This window comes from Chrysochloris asiatica, unplaced genomic scaffold, assembly GCF_000296735.1.
Source record: "Chrysochloris asiatica unplaced genomic scaffold, ChrAsi1.0 scaffold00085, whole genome shotgun sequence".
NCBI classification, from domain to species: Eukaryota; Metazoa; Chordata; class Mammalia; order Afrosoricida; family Chrysochloridae; genus Chrysochloris; species Chrysochloris asiatica.
This window is the reverse complement of record NW_006408603.1, coordinates 9,299,834-9,312,782: the sequence shown is the minus strand read 5'-3', so window position 1 is coordinate 9,312,782 and position 12,949 is coordinate 9,299,834. Positions and strand designations below refer to the sequence as shown.

At 42.7% G+C, this 12,949-nt stretch overlaps 1 protein-coding gene across 2 annotated transcripts in view; it reads right to left on the bottom strand.

The window, feature by feature from the left end:
• The window catches only part of SORT1 (sortilin 1), a 111,124-nt gene that overhangs the window by 2,375 nt on the left and 95,800 nt on the right, over window positions 1–12,949 (bottom strand). For both annotated transcript variants that reach the window (XM_006865962.1, XM_006865963.1), the window contains 7 exons: window positions 9,787–9,893; window positions 8,437–8,539; window positions 7,549–7,717; window positions 6,682–6,872; window positions 4,452–4,641; window positions 1,536–1,652; window positions 871–979 (listed from right to left, as the gene is read on the bottom strand). In XM_006865962.1, coding sequence (XP_006866024.1) covers window positions 871–979; window positions 1,536–1,652; window positions 4,452–4,641; window positions 6,682–6,872; window positions 7,549–7,717; window positions 8,437–8,539; window positions 9,787–9,893 — 986 coding nt within the window. The remainder of the gene's footprint in view (window positions 1–870; window positions 980–1,535; window positions 1,653–4,451; window positions 4,642–6,681; window positions 6,873–7,548; window positions 7,718–8,436; window positions 8,540–9,786; window positions 9,894–12,949) is intronic.

Below are 12,949 nucleotides of genomic sequence, written 5' to 3'. Positions count from 1 at the left end.
TTGTCTCTCATACTTCGGACATATTGTCAGGAGAGACCAGACACTGGAGAAGGATATCATGTTTGGTAAAGTGGAGGGTTAGAGAAGAAGAGGAAGACCCCCAACAAGATGGACTGGCCAAATGGCAGCATTGATGGACTCGAGCGTGGCAACAATAGTGAGGTTGGCCCAGAATCGGGCAGTGTTTCATTCTGCTGTGCATAAGGTCGCTACGGGTCGGTACTGACTCGATGGCACCTAACAACAACAACATCACATTAATAGTTTTTATTATTGTACTGTATTGCTAGTATTACTATTATTAAAGAGGATTACAAGTTAAAAAAAAGATTGGGAGAAAAAAAAGAAAAGAAAAAGAGGTGTTTTCTTTACCCTTGAATCCCAGCTAGAGGGTTCAGTCCTGCAGGTCAGTCCTATCACTTGTTGTTACATAAAAACCAACCATCATTTCAGCCTTTCATTCTGAAATGCACACACTTGACATGACCCGGCCCACCTATCATCCGGTGCTCTTCTCCTCCACACACACAAAACACAAGGCCACGGCCTTTATAGCTAAACCTCTGGAATCTTTTTCATAAATGACTAAAAGCCTCAGAAATTGCTTCATTTCTATGCTTCTGTGGCACCTGAATTAATCAACTTTACAGAATATACCATCTTTTTCCAACAAAAAGTTGTTTTTAGCAGGATGGGTTTATCATTAGCTTATGTGACCCATCCCTTCATCCTAGTAACTTCCTGTCCAAAGGGAAACCTGACAGAAGTAGTTTGTTACTTTGTACTCATTAGTACACATTGTGATGACTTTGTTTCCTGGCAATGCACAAAATGCCACTTGTACCTAAACCAGGTTCCATGTTAACATACCTGCTTTTCTGGACTCAAAAAGTTGCTCGTGCATTTCTTTTTCAAGTCTTTTAATTCTCTAACTGGATTCGCCCCACCTTGGCATTTGTCTCCTGGAATTTTCCGGTATCTGAAAGGTAGCGGAGGCTTGTTAACAGAATACAAGGATGTATTCCTGGGTTCTTGCCCATGACCTGAGAACAAGATTTGAGTGCTGCTGCAGAAAAGCTTGTCATCCTGACACCACCTTTCAGGCCCAAAGGAAAGGCCCAAGGGGATGCTGTGGGGGTATTTTATGATGTTTCAGGCTGAGTCGACTAATCAGGTCTGTTAGGCTTTGCTGCTAGGGACGTATCTGTCCTTTCTGTCTTTTGAGACTTGTCAAAGCACCATGATCCCGGGGACACATGTAATCAGTGGGACGAACATAGGAGAGGTGGAAAAGTTAGGCGAGGGAAGTAAGGAGACTCCACTAGAGCTCCTCGGTCTCATATGGTAGTTATTTAAATGAAAGTGAAATAAAATGGAAATGTTAGTCCATTCGGTGCACTCGCCATATGTGGCTACCACAGTAGACCAGAGAACATTTCCACCAGCACAGAAAGTTCTAGCTATTTCCTTAGGTTTGTGTGGGGAGAAGCAGCTTTTACCTCTGAGGGGTGAAAAGGGAGGCAAAGCCCTCGTACCCATTTGTTGTCAGGTGCTCTTCTCTCCCATACAGACAAAACTCCAGGTCGTGACCCTTCAGTTCTGGTTGTTCCACACACTTTGAGTCATTCTCTGGACGGAAGTAGCCGAAATCACTGCAAGAAACAGCAAACAAGAAATCTTTCAAAGTTGCAGAAAGACAGTAAGTGGGGCTGGCAATGAAAGTTTCTATGGGACAGTGGATGGTTAATATTCAGCTCTAAGGTGGCTATAAGGTAGCTCTGTGCCATCTCTGAAGAAGACCCACTTAGGAAAGTAGACACTGAGACATATTTAATGAAAAACAATAAGAGAGAAAGAGCCTGGTGGGCTTAGGACTCACTGTCGAAAAGCCCCAAGCCTGGAATCCCTGCCGTGCTGCTCCGGTCCAGGGAGGGAATGGAATACAGCCTGCAAGGGTGAGGGCCAGGCATCTAAGACAGAAAGGAGGCCCCAGAGAAACTGGGCCATCAGCAGCAGGTCCAAACTCTGGGAGACTTGGCGATTCACTTATTCACCTCCAGAGAACTCATTGCTATGCTGCCCTTGGGTTCTACGCCAACATTTTCTGTCTTCCCCATCTCCGTCCCTCTTAGCTCCTGAGATGGTCCTTGCCTCTTGCTCCAACCTCAGGGCCCTTTTCTGCCCTTCATTCCATCTCATCTTTCCACAGAATCACCTGTCCGCTCTCCCTTTCCTATCTTCCCCACCTCTTGGAGGCTGAGCCCCTAGATCAGCACCCATCCTTCCTTCCTACTTGCCCTGGGGCCTTGCGTCACTGTGAGTGTACGAGGGACAATCCATCATTTTCGCCCATTCCACTGGCAGTTTCCTCACAGCCTACATATGTACTCTACCCTAGAAATTACTTCTCTAACCCTACTACTTCTTAATCCTTTCCCCTACTAGCCAAGTTTCTTAAAAGACTATTTTTGCTTGTTTGACTTCACTTGTTTCTCATTTACTTTTTATCCTGTGCATTTGACTACCTCACTGCAACCTTGCCCCCACTGGTATCATTCACCTTGACCACCTGCTCTGGGGCACTGGCAGACTGTGGCCCTTTCCTCACATACCTTTGCACCGCCTCCTAAATCACCTTTGACCCACTTACATGCAGCTCTGGTTGGGACATTTGCTGTCTTCTCTAAATCCCCATGGCACTTACCCTTCCTGTTTTGCATAATTGTGTACTTATAAGCCTACTACATACTTTTCATTATACAGTTGCATTGTCCTGTGCACAGCAAGTACTCAGTGAAGATTTGGTGACTATATTGATGCTACTCATCCTTCAAGGTTTCCTTAACAAAGATTTAAGGGAGAGGGTAGGAAGAACAAAAGATGTAAAAGATGACAGCAGGGAGAAACTACTGGCAAAAACTTAGGGGCTCAATCCAAAATGTTAGGGAAGGTACCCTTTCCACTCACATCTATCCAGTGTGTGGACCCTGAGGTCTAACTGCCATGTTCACATCCTAGTTCTGCTACCTCACGGCCCACAGACCTAGTGTTTTCCTCTGCTAAATGGAGACAACAACAACCCCGATTTCCCAGGGCTGATGTGAAGTGATATGTAAGTTGCTTAGGACAATGGCAGGCAGAGAGCTCAGAAAGTCTTAGCTGCTACCACTACCAGTACAGTACTATCAAATAGGACTTTCAAGGGATTTAAGGTCTAACAGTAGAACCAAATCTATAAACAATAATTAACGATACTAAGTGCTATAACAGGAACGCAGATGAGGGAAAGTCAGGGAAGGTTTTAAAGCAGTGATATCTATGTATTAAAGGACAAGGAGGAATTCCTAAGGCTTGTAAGTCAACCAGAGACTTTGGAAAGATCTTCCAGGCAATGGCACAGAGCCCTGAAGAAGACAGACAGGCTTAGAAAACAGCAGAAAGTCAGAGAATTAAGAGCCTAGCATATGTGGAGCAAAGGATGGGAGATAATCCTTTATATTTTGACATAATCAATAACCTCTACCTCTATTACAAAACTAAAGGTGCTCTGAGTGGATTATTTTCCCCTGTGGAAACAGAGGAGGGCAGGCCCTTGACCACTCTGCCTATAGGTACGAGTCCACAGGAGGCACCATGCTGGGTCAGGCTTGTGGTTTCCTCAGACCTGTAACTGCTATGAATCAGCAGTGTGGGGAGATGTGATGCAGGAAGCCATACGTGACTGCTATGGGCCTGCTCTCTGTGCTCACACCCTTTAGGATCCTGACTGCATCTTTTGCAGGTAATGAGTTCCATAAGATTATCACTTGTGATGAGAGGCAGTTCCCCTACAATTACCTCACTTAAGCTTTCTTGCACCATCAACTATTCCTATTCTGGCCAAGTACCATCCTTAAAGCCTGGATAGTCCTGAACTCTAGGAAGCCCTTGATGGCCTCTGATTCCTGATGGGGCACATGGACCCTAAGTATTCTGATATCACTCCTGTTTCACAATCACACTGTCTCCAGTCTTGCACAGGGTCCCAAACCTGCTGACCGCAAGCTGCCAGGCTGTTCTCTGAAGTTCAATTTCCTCTTTGTTCCTGGGTTCCTTTCCTGGGTACTTTTGTCATTTGATCCAGCTATATTTTATTCTTTTCCTCCTTCTCTCCTTCCCGCCACTGCTAATCAGGAATTCTGGGATGTGTTGCTGATTCTGCCCAATAATGAACTGTCCCATATTGTTAAATGTTAAAAGCTATCATTTGTCCAGCTTTTAACAATGTTGGCTCCCTTTCTCTGTGCCTCAATTTCCTTGCCTGTTAAAAGATCAGCAGCAGCAGTTCTCTGCTCTTGGGGAAGAAAGGGAAGAAAAGGATTGCAATACTTTTGAGTCCTATAAGGCAACTGTCTTTCACCTCCTCCAACACGAGTAAGGGGCCAACAGAGGGGTCTGAGGAATGCTGATACCAGAGGAAGTCCTCCAGGGTACAGAGACAGATGGATGGCTGCTTGGTCACAACATAGTCCCGACCATTCTGACAGACGGATGACTTGCGCAGCCGTAGATACTGTTCTTTATAGCCTAAAATGCAGCCATCTTCATAATCTCCAGGGTCTGTGGAGTGGGCCAGCCATATGGTATAGTCCTTCTCTTCACCTAGAGGATAGACAGGCTGTTCAGGAAATTGCACGGCACACAACCCACCCATGTGAGGCAGCTGCCAGGCTGCCGACAGAATAAGGAAAGGGAAAGTGGACATGTCTGACTCAGCCCATTGCTTCCTTTTGGAATTGCAAACAACTGGCGTGTCTTAATGCCAAGAGAGGAATCTTTCTAACTTGCTTCCCATTTGAGAACTGGGAAAAGTTTTGTTTGTTTCAATGTGGACAGCTGGATAGAAGACCTTCAGAGTCTCTTCCAAACCGAGGCGCCTGTCCTGGTGTCTTGGTCACCTTAACGTCCTTGTCAGCGGAAGCTGTCAGATGTAAGCTTTCCACTAGGAGTCAGAGAGCTCTATGTTTAGGACAAGATACCAATGGGCCAAGGGCAGGGGATCAATTTCACTATGGGTTCACCGACTTTAAACAAAAGGGAAACCATTCCCTTGCTACACTTCTAACTCCAGTTAATTGGCTCTCCAATGTAGACTGCTGCTTCTAACACTGTCTGGCAGTGGTTATCTTATCATCCACTGCTGGAAAATGACTCAAAGGCTGTGACCTCAAGACCGTGGGTCAGGTATATGAAGACCCCATGGCCACTGAGTCAATTCCAAGTCCTAGGAACCCGATAGGGCAGAGCACCATGGAGTTTCCAGGGCTGTGCATTTTTATGGAAGCAGATTTCCCTCTCTCTCTCTCATAGAGTGGCTGGTGTGTTCACACCACTGACCAAAAGTTAGCAGCTTATAGAGCCTGTTACAGAGCAGCACTTAATGCATCGCTTAATGGCAATCAGTTGAAGTTTAGGGATAACTGTAAAATTGCCTGCTAAGGTGAAAACTTAGAAACTTTTGCAGACTACTGAATGAATTTAGATAATGACTACACTCACGTATTAAAGGTATTAAATCTTGCTTAAACATGCTGTAGGAAACACAAAGTCCAAACCAAGAGCTCTGCCTCTTCCAGGACAGGAGTCACTAAATTAACATTCTGAGGAAATGGACCTCCCCGCCCCGCCCCCAAGCTACACCTGAAATGTACAGAGTCTTGAAATGTAAATACAGCTTTTATTTTATCATGCCAACAGGGTGGCCACAGTTTCCCTAGTGTTTTTTCTTTTATCCTCTGTATTTTCAGCACAGTCTCAGCATCTTTGGCATTAGGGTTTGGGCTTAGCCTTTAGAAACACCTTGCTATTATCATTTGAACTCCTTTTCTGAAGCAATTTTCTGAGTCTTTAGTGTGCCTTCCAGCTTGAAGTCACAGTTCTCTGACAGGGTCAGTGTGGGCTTCCTGGTGACCCCAGTGGCAGGTCCAGAGCCTCACATGTGACTGACATTCAAGGTAAACACCTGGCATGAAAACTTAACGCACTTCAACATCTCAATAAGTGATGCAATCAATTAGATGCTCATTGCAGTACAGTTTTCCTTAAAGTTACCTCTTGATAGCTCTAGTACATTTCCCTAATCAGGGGTTTTGAAAAACCTTGAAATGTTTTGAAGCTATTTTAGGTAAACATAAGCATATATTCTTCTTATAATCAGGAAAATGTGACATAAAAGTTACAGAGATCTAATAATGCACAGCTAGATTTAGATGGCAGCCTTAGCCACATGTGGCTAGTCTAAATTGGGATTTTCTGTAAAATATACACCAGATTTTGAGGATTTAATTTGGAAAAAAAGAAAATAACCTACCACTTTAAAATTTTTTAAAATATTTGCTTACATATTGAAATAACATTTTGGATATACTGAGATAATTATACTATTAAAATTAAATTTTTTAAAAAAAGAATTTTCATGTAACTAACAGAAAATTTTAAATTATACATGTGGCCTTCATTATATTTTGTTGGACAAGAGTGAGATGTTTCTCTGATTCATAGCTTAACTCCACATGGAATAGACTTCAATCCCCTTCCATGTGCAGTTGCTTATTCAAGCTAAAACAGATTAGACCAAGATTGGTTGTTAAGGAAAAATGGGCTTGCAAATTTCTGGCAGAAAAGGCCAAAGGAGATACTCACAGTTCCTCTGAAGAATATCTTTAAAATCGATGGTGTAGGAGACCCACTGACGGGTGAGGAAAGATTCAGTGAAGCCCCAAATGCTGATGTTCATGGACCTGGCTCCAGGTTCTGAAGCTAGGCCGGTGAAGTAAATGGGCTCCATGGTGAATGTATAGGTTTGCCAGCATTGACCTTCATCTGTGGAGAACCTGAAACCACAGTGGGAGGGAGATCATGACAGAGGACCAGTGCTTACTGGGAACATCAGAAAACCACCCTGTTACGTGATTCCAAACCTGAGAAAATTCCACACATTTAGGTGATAGCTTAGATTTTAATACCTATACAGTGTCGCTAGAGTCAGAACCGAACTGAGGTTACTTAACAACAACAATAACAATAGTTAACAAGGACTCCTGGAGTAGTGCTGTAGAATCAGCACTGGACTGCTAACCGCAAGCTTGGTGGCTCAAACCTACTAGTCACTCCTAGGCAACCCTAGACAGGGTCTCTATGCGTTAGAACTGACTTGGCAGCATTTAACAACAGTTAACAATGAAAGAATAAGGGACTCATTCCGGGAAGAGTACAGAAGTAAATAGTTTTAAAAAAAATCCTTTCAAGGAAAGAGACAACAGTAATTCCGCTAAAACTGGACTTCTAAATCAATAAACTGAAATTCTAAGAATTTATTACTTTAGATATAATCCTAACCACTTAATCTGAGTTGCTCTAAACATGATTCTTCCAAGAACCTTCCCTACAGCTCTGTAGAATGCAAACATCTACAGAACCCTTATGCGAACTTCCCCCCTCAGTAAACTGCAGGATGTCCCCACAGTGGCCCTCCATGCAGAGTGTGGGTGGAGATGAGCTCATGCATACTTAATCACATTGATAGGATGGCTGCTCTGCTCAATGGCCACGATGATGCCCCCGGAGTCCAGGATGGTGTAATAGTGTGGTCCTTCCAGCATCTTCGCCCAGGAGTAGCCCCCATCATCTGAGATGTACACATCTGGGACCATGACTGAGATGGCATCCCCCACACTACCTGCAACATAACCCACCATCTCATCAGCACAAATTGGCAACAAGGGCAGAGAGGACGGACTGCCAATAGAACACTGTTGAATGCATTTATTCTGATGATTTCCCCTGTGGCCTCTTATGGTAGAAAAGGCAGCCACTAAACATTTGGACCATCGCTGTCAATTTGACATACTGTGGTAGCTTACATGTTGCTATGATGCTGGAAGCCATTTCAAGTATCAGCAGGGTCACCCATAATGGATAGGTTTCCGTCAAGCTTCCACAGGAAATCAGACTAGGAAGAAACGCTTGGCAATGTGCTTTAGAAAACCAGCCAATGAAAACCTTATGGATCACAGCAAAATATGATCCACAGGCTTCTTGGAAGGTAAGGCTCCCAGGCTACGCTAGCTGACACTCACAGTATAGTGGCTGCAACAATGGACTTGAGTCCACAAATAATCAGGGAGATGGCACAGGACCAGGCTTCATTTTGTTTTGTTGTATGTGGGGCCACCAAGAGTCGGAGCTGACACAACAACAACTAACAACAACAAAGATCTGGGAAGGGGAAAAGTCATGTTGCTCTCTCCAACGGGAAGCTAAGAAGAACCTAAAATACCAAAAGAATGTAAAAGCTAACTATGGTAGTTATTTTTTTTAATAGGGTTCAGAAGCTGTGACTGAGCTACAGTGTGCTCAGCTACTGGCATCCATGGTGGTGAGTGGAGAGCTTCTTACCATGAGCGATGACTATGCCTACAGCGTTCGGCTCTGAGAGTGGAGCCATTGGAACATTGAGCTTCTGGGAGATGCTGTAGGAAGCGTGAATGTGAAGACTGCACTGTGAAAAGAAACCAAGGCTTAGATTAAAACCAAAGGTGCAACTTCTTTACTCACCCCACAGAGCTTCCAGTAAAGTCTTCAACTTAACCCAGACCTCAGTGGGATACTCTTGATTTTCAAGTACATTAATATATTTGGTAGCAAGTTATACAATTATTTTCTCAGGGTTGCTATGAGTCAGAATGGCACTTAACAACAACAAATAACAATCTACCTTATTTATTTTATTCTTGCATTACACCAAAGCTCTGACCAGTTAGTGTGAATCCACCCAAATAAACCTGATAACTACCTAACATATCGCAGACACTGGACAAGATACTGTGGTGACTCACAGACAGACCCAGGCTGTGTTAAAGAAACATGTCAGAAATCAGCTGAAGTATAACACAAAAGGAGTCAGTACTTGAAATACTTTAAAAGTACTTTAAAAAAAGGTCAAGTAAACAATTAAGGAAACGAAGAGTAGTAGTGTTGTCTGCTTCCACCTGAAGATGGTTACGATTTCCACCTTCCCTTCCTCCATCAGGGCAGCTTTCTCTCTTAGAACAAAAACCTGGCCTCAGTGAGCAGAATGCTGATCTAAGCAGCAGGAGCTTCAAGGAGAGCTCAGGGACTACCAGTGCTGTCATTTCCGAAAGAAAGCGCCCAACGTTTCTGCAGCTTCTCTCAAATTCTGTAGTTTTTGATTTCCTGTTTTCTTGCCTGTCAAGATCTGTCACTTCTAAAATCCCAGGACACCCTGGAGCCATTCCTTTGTGTTTCTAGTTCCCAGTCTCTCCGCAGAGGGGTGTGCACCTGCTTTCACATATACTAAGCAGATCACTATCCGTCCCCAGTGTTCCTAACCCCACTGCGGGAAGCTATGTGGGGAAGCTATATGGGGTGCAGGACAAAGGGCAAAGGCAGCTGAATCCTCTTCACTTGTTTCTGACCCCCATGATTTTGCTGAGAGAAACAATGTTTGTGAATGACTGTTGTATGGCTTTTTGTAGGATTTCTATGGTTTCATACTTACCATGCTGTTAAGTGCTGTTGAGTCGGCTCCAACCTATTGTGACCCTGTACAACGTTTCCGAATAGCAGCTGGTGAGCTTGAACCACTGACCTTGCGGTTCAAACCGACTTTGTATAGAGACCCTACTAAATAAGGAATTTCATTTTTCAAATGCTTGGGCACTGAGAAAAACAAACCTGAACGGCTGCTTTGCTCTAAGTACATACGATATTTGCAGTAAAACAAACCTCATTCTTATTTTTTGCTGTAGCATCGCATTCACTGTTTTCAGGCTTCCTCAGGTGCTTCCACCTTCCGCCTTGGTCGAAGGTGATCATAGTCTGGATAGAATTATCTGAATGGAAAAAGAACGGTACTGAGCCTGATGCACTGGAAGCATCTGATTCAAATCAACTCCGTCTATCCTAAAACAATTCTCTCCTGAGACCTTATAATAGTATTATTACCCGGGGGCCCCACAGACTTACAACCCTAACAGTGTTGCGAGAAATGCAGGAAGCACTGCATTATTATACTTTAAAATTATATTTTATTGCATATTTTCTGTGAAGGTTTACACAGTAGTTTAGATCCCCATTCAACAATTTCTACACAAACTGTTCAGTAACATTGGTTACATTCTTCACAATATGTGGGCATTCTTAAGTTACTTCCATTCTGGTTGTTCCATTTCCGTCGATCTAGTTACCCTGACCCTCACATTCTCATCTTTCTTTTAAAGTAATTATTGATCATTTGGTCTCATATAGATGATTTTAAAGGGAGCACAGTATTCATGGGTGATAGTCTTTATTTTGTGAGCCAATCTGTTATTTAACTAAAAGACCTCAGTAGCTAGTTAAAGTTCAAGGTTTAAAAAATATCTCAAGGCATCTCTGGAAGTCCTTTACTTTTAACTGGTCCAGTAAGTCTGGGTTTGTTTTTGTTTTAGGAATCTGAGGTTCTAATTCCACACTTTCCTCCCTTTCTAGCAGGGTCTATCTATTGTAGCTCTGATCAGAATAGTTGGTAGTGATAGTTGGGCACCAGTTACTTTTTCTGGTCTTGTGATAAATGAGGTCATGGACCTCATTTCTTGAGTCTTTGGTTTCCTGCTTTCTCTTTTGCCCTGGATAAGTAGAGGATCTTAGATGGCTGCTTGCACACTTTTAAGACCCCAGACACTACTCACCAAACTAGGCTGCAGAACTTTATAAACAGTATTATGCCAATTGACTGAGATGTCTCATGAGACTATGGTCCTAATTCTTCAAACCCAGGAAACCCAATCCTATGAGGTGTTTGGTTATGTCTTAAGAAGTAGCCGTAGTTGTGCCCCCTATGTGCTTTATTATATATATGAATGTATGTGCACACAGTCATATACATTTGCATACACCTAGAGATGAGGGCAAGTCAAAAAGTACTGATACTAGGGTTCTAGTTCAAATTGTTGTTGTTAAGTACAGTAGAGTTGGTTCTGACTCATAGCGATGTTATATAGGGTTTCCAAGGAGTGGCTGGTAGGTTTGAACCACTGAACCTGCGGTTAGCAGGCCAATGCTTATCTTATGTACAACACCAGGACTCCCCTAAGTTCATATAGGCATGGGTTTATTCCAAAAAAAGTGTAGTTAAACATGTCTCTGCAATCAATGGATGGCTGCAGACAAGTTCTCCCAGTAATACACGCCACGGCACAAAATTACCACAATCAGTATTCACATATATATGTTGTTGTTAGGTACTGCTGAGTTGATTCCAACTCCTAGTGACCCTTTGCACAATAGAACAAAACACTGCCTAGTCCCGCACCGTCTTCACAATTGCTATGTTCAAGCCCACTGTTGCTACCACTGTGTCAAACCATCTCATTGAGGGTCTTCCTCTTTTTCACTGACCCTCAACTTTACTAAGTACGAAGTCCTTCTCTAGACACTGGTCCTTATTGACAACATGTACAAAGTACAAAAGACCAAGTTTTGCCATCACTGTTTCTAAGGAATATTCTGTACTTCTTCAGACAGATTTATTTGTTCCGGTAGTCCATGGTACTTTCAATATTCTTAAGCAACAACACTATTATTCAAATGCATCAATTGTTTTATGGTCTTATTTAATCACTGTCCAACTTCCATATGCACATGAGATGACTGAAAATACCACAGGCTTGGCCGAGAAGCTTAGGACTCAAAGTGGTATTTTTGCTCTTTAACATTTAAAAGAGGTCTTTTGTAGCATTTGGTTTCGTGACTACTGCTTCCCTAAGTATTGATTGTGGATACAAGCAAAATGAAGTCTTTGACAACTTCAATCTTTTCTTCACTTACTGTGATCTTATTTACTGGTCCAGTTGTGAGGGTTTTTGTTTTCTTTACACTGAGGTGCAATCCATCCTAAAGGCTATATTCTTTGATCTTCAACAGTAAGTATTTCAAGTCCTCTTTGCTTCCAGCAAGCAAGGCTGTGTCATCTGCATATTGCAGGTTGTTAATGAGTCTTCCTCCAATCCTGATGTCACATTCTTCTTCATATAAACATCTTGATTGTATCAGGATTGATAGTATCAGGAGAGAACATCTTGATTGTATCGTGATTATATCAGGATTGTAGCAGAATTGACGCAGAAATTTAAAGTGACAGTATCAACATAAAACCAAACGGCCACCACTCATCTATCTGTCGTGCTGTGGTGGCTTGAGTTGCTGTGATTCTGAGGGCTATGCCACCGGTATTTTAAATAACCAGCAGGGTCACCCATGGTGGACAGGTTTCAGATGAGCTTCCAGACAAAAACAGACTAGGAAGAAAGAGTGACAAACTACTTCCGAATCGCTAGTCACTGAAAACTATGAATAGCAGAGAAACATCGTCAGATACAGGACCGGAAGGTAGGAAGGCACTCAGAATGCGACTGGGTAAAAAAAATGCCTCCTCAAAGTAGAGTTGACCACGATGACATGAATAGAATTAAGCTTGGGGGAGAAAAGTACACAGAACCTTCATTTGCTGATGGGCCACAACTCAAAATGAAGAGAAACAGCTGTAAACATCCATTGAAAATCAGAACATGGAATGTATGAAGTATGAATCTGGGAAAGTTGGAAGTTGTCAAAAATGAAATGGAACACATAAACATTGATATCTTAGGCATTAGTGAGCTGAAATGGATTGGCCATTTTGAATCTGACAACCACATGGTTTACTATGCAGGGAATGACAAATTAAAAAGGAAAGGTGTTGCATTCAACGTCAAAAAGAACATATCCAGATCAGTCATGAGGTACAATGCTGTAAGTGATAGGATAATATTCATGCGCCTACAGGGAAGCCCAGTTAATACCACTATTATTCAAATTTATGCACCAACCACTAATGCCAGTGAAGATGAAATAGAAGAATTCTAACCAA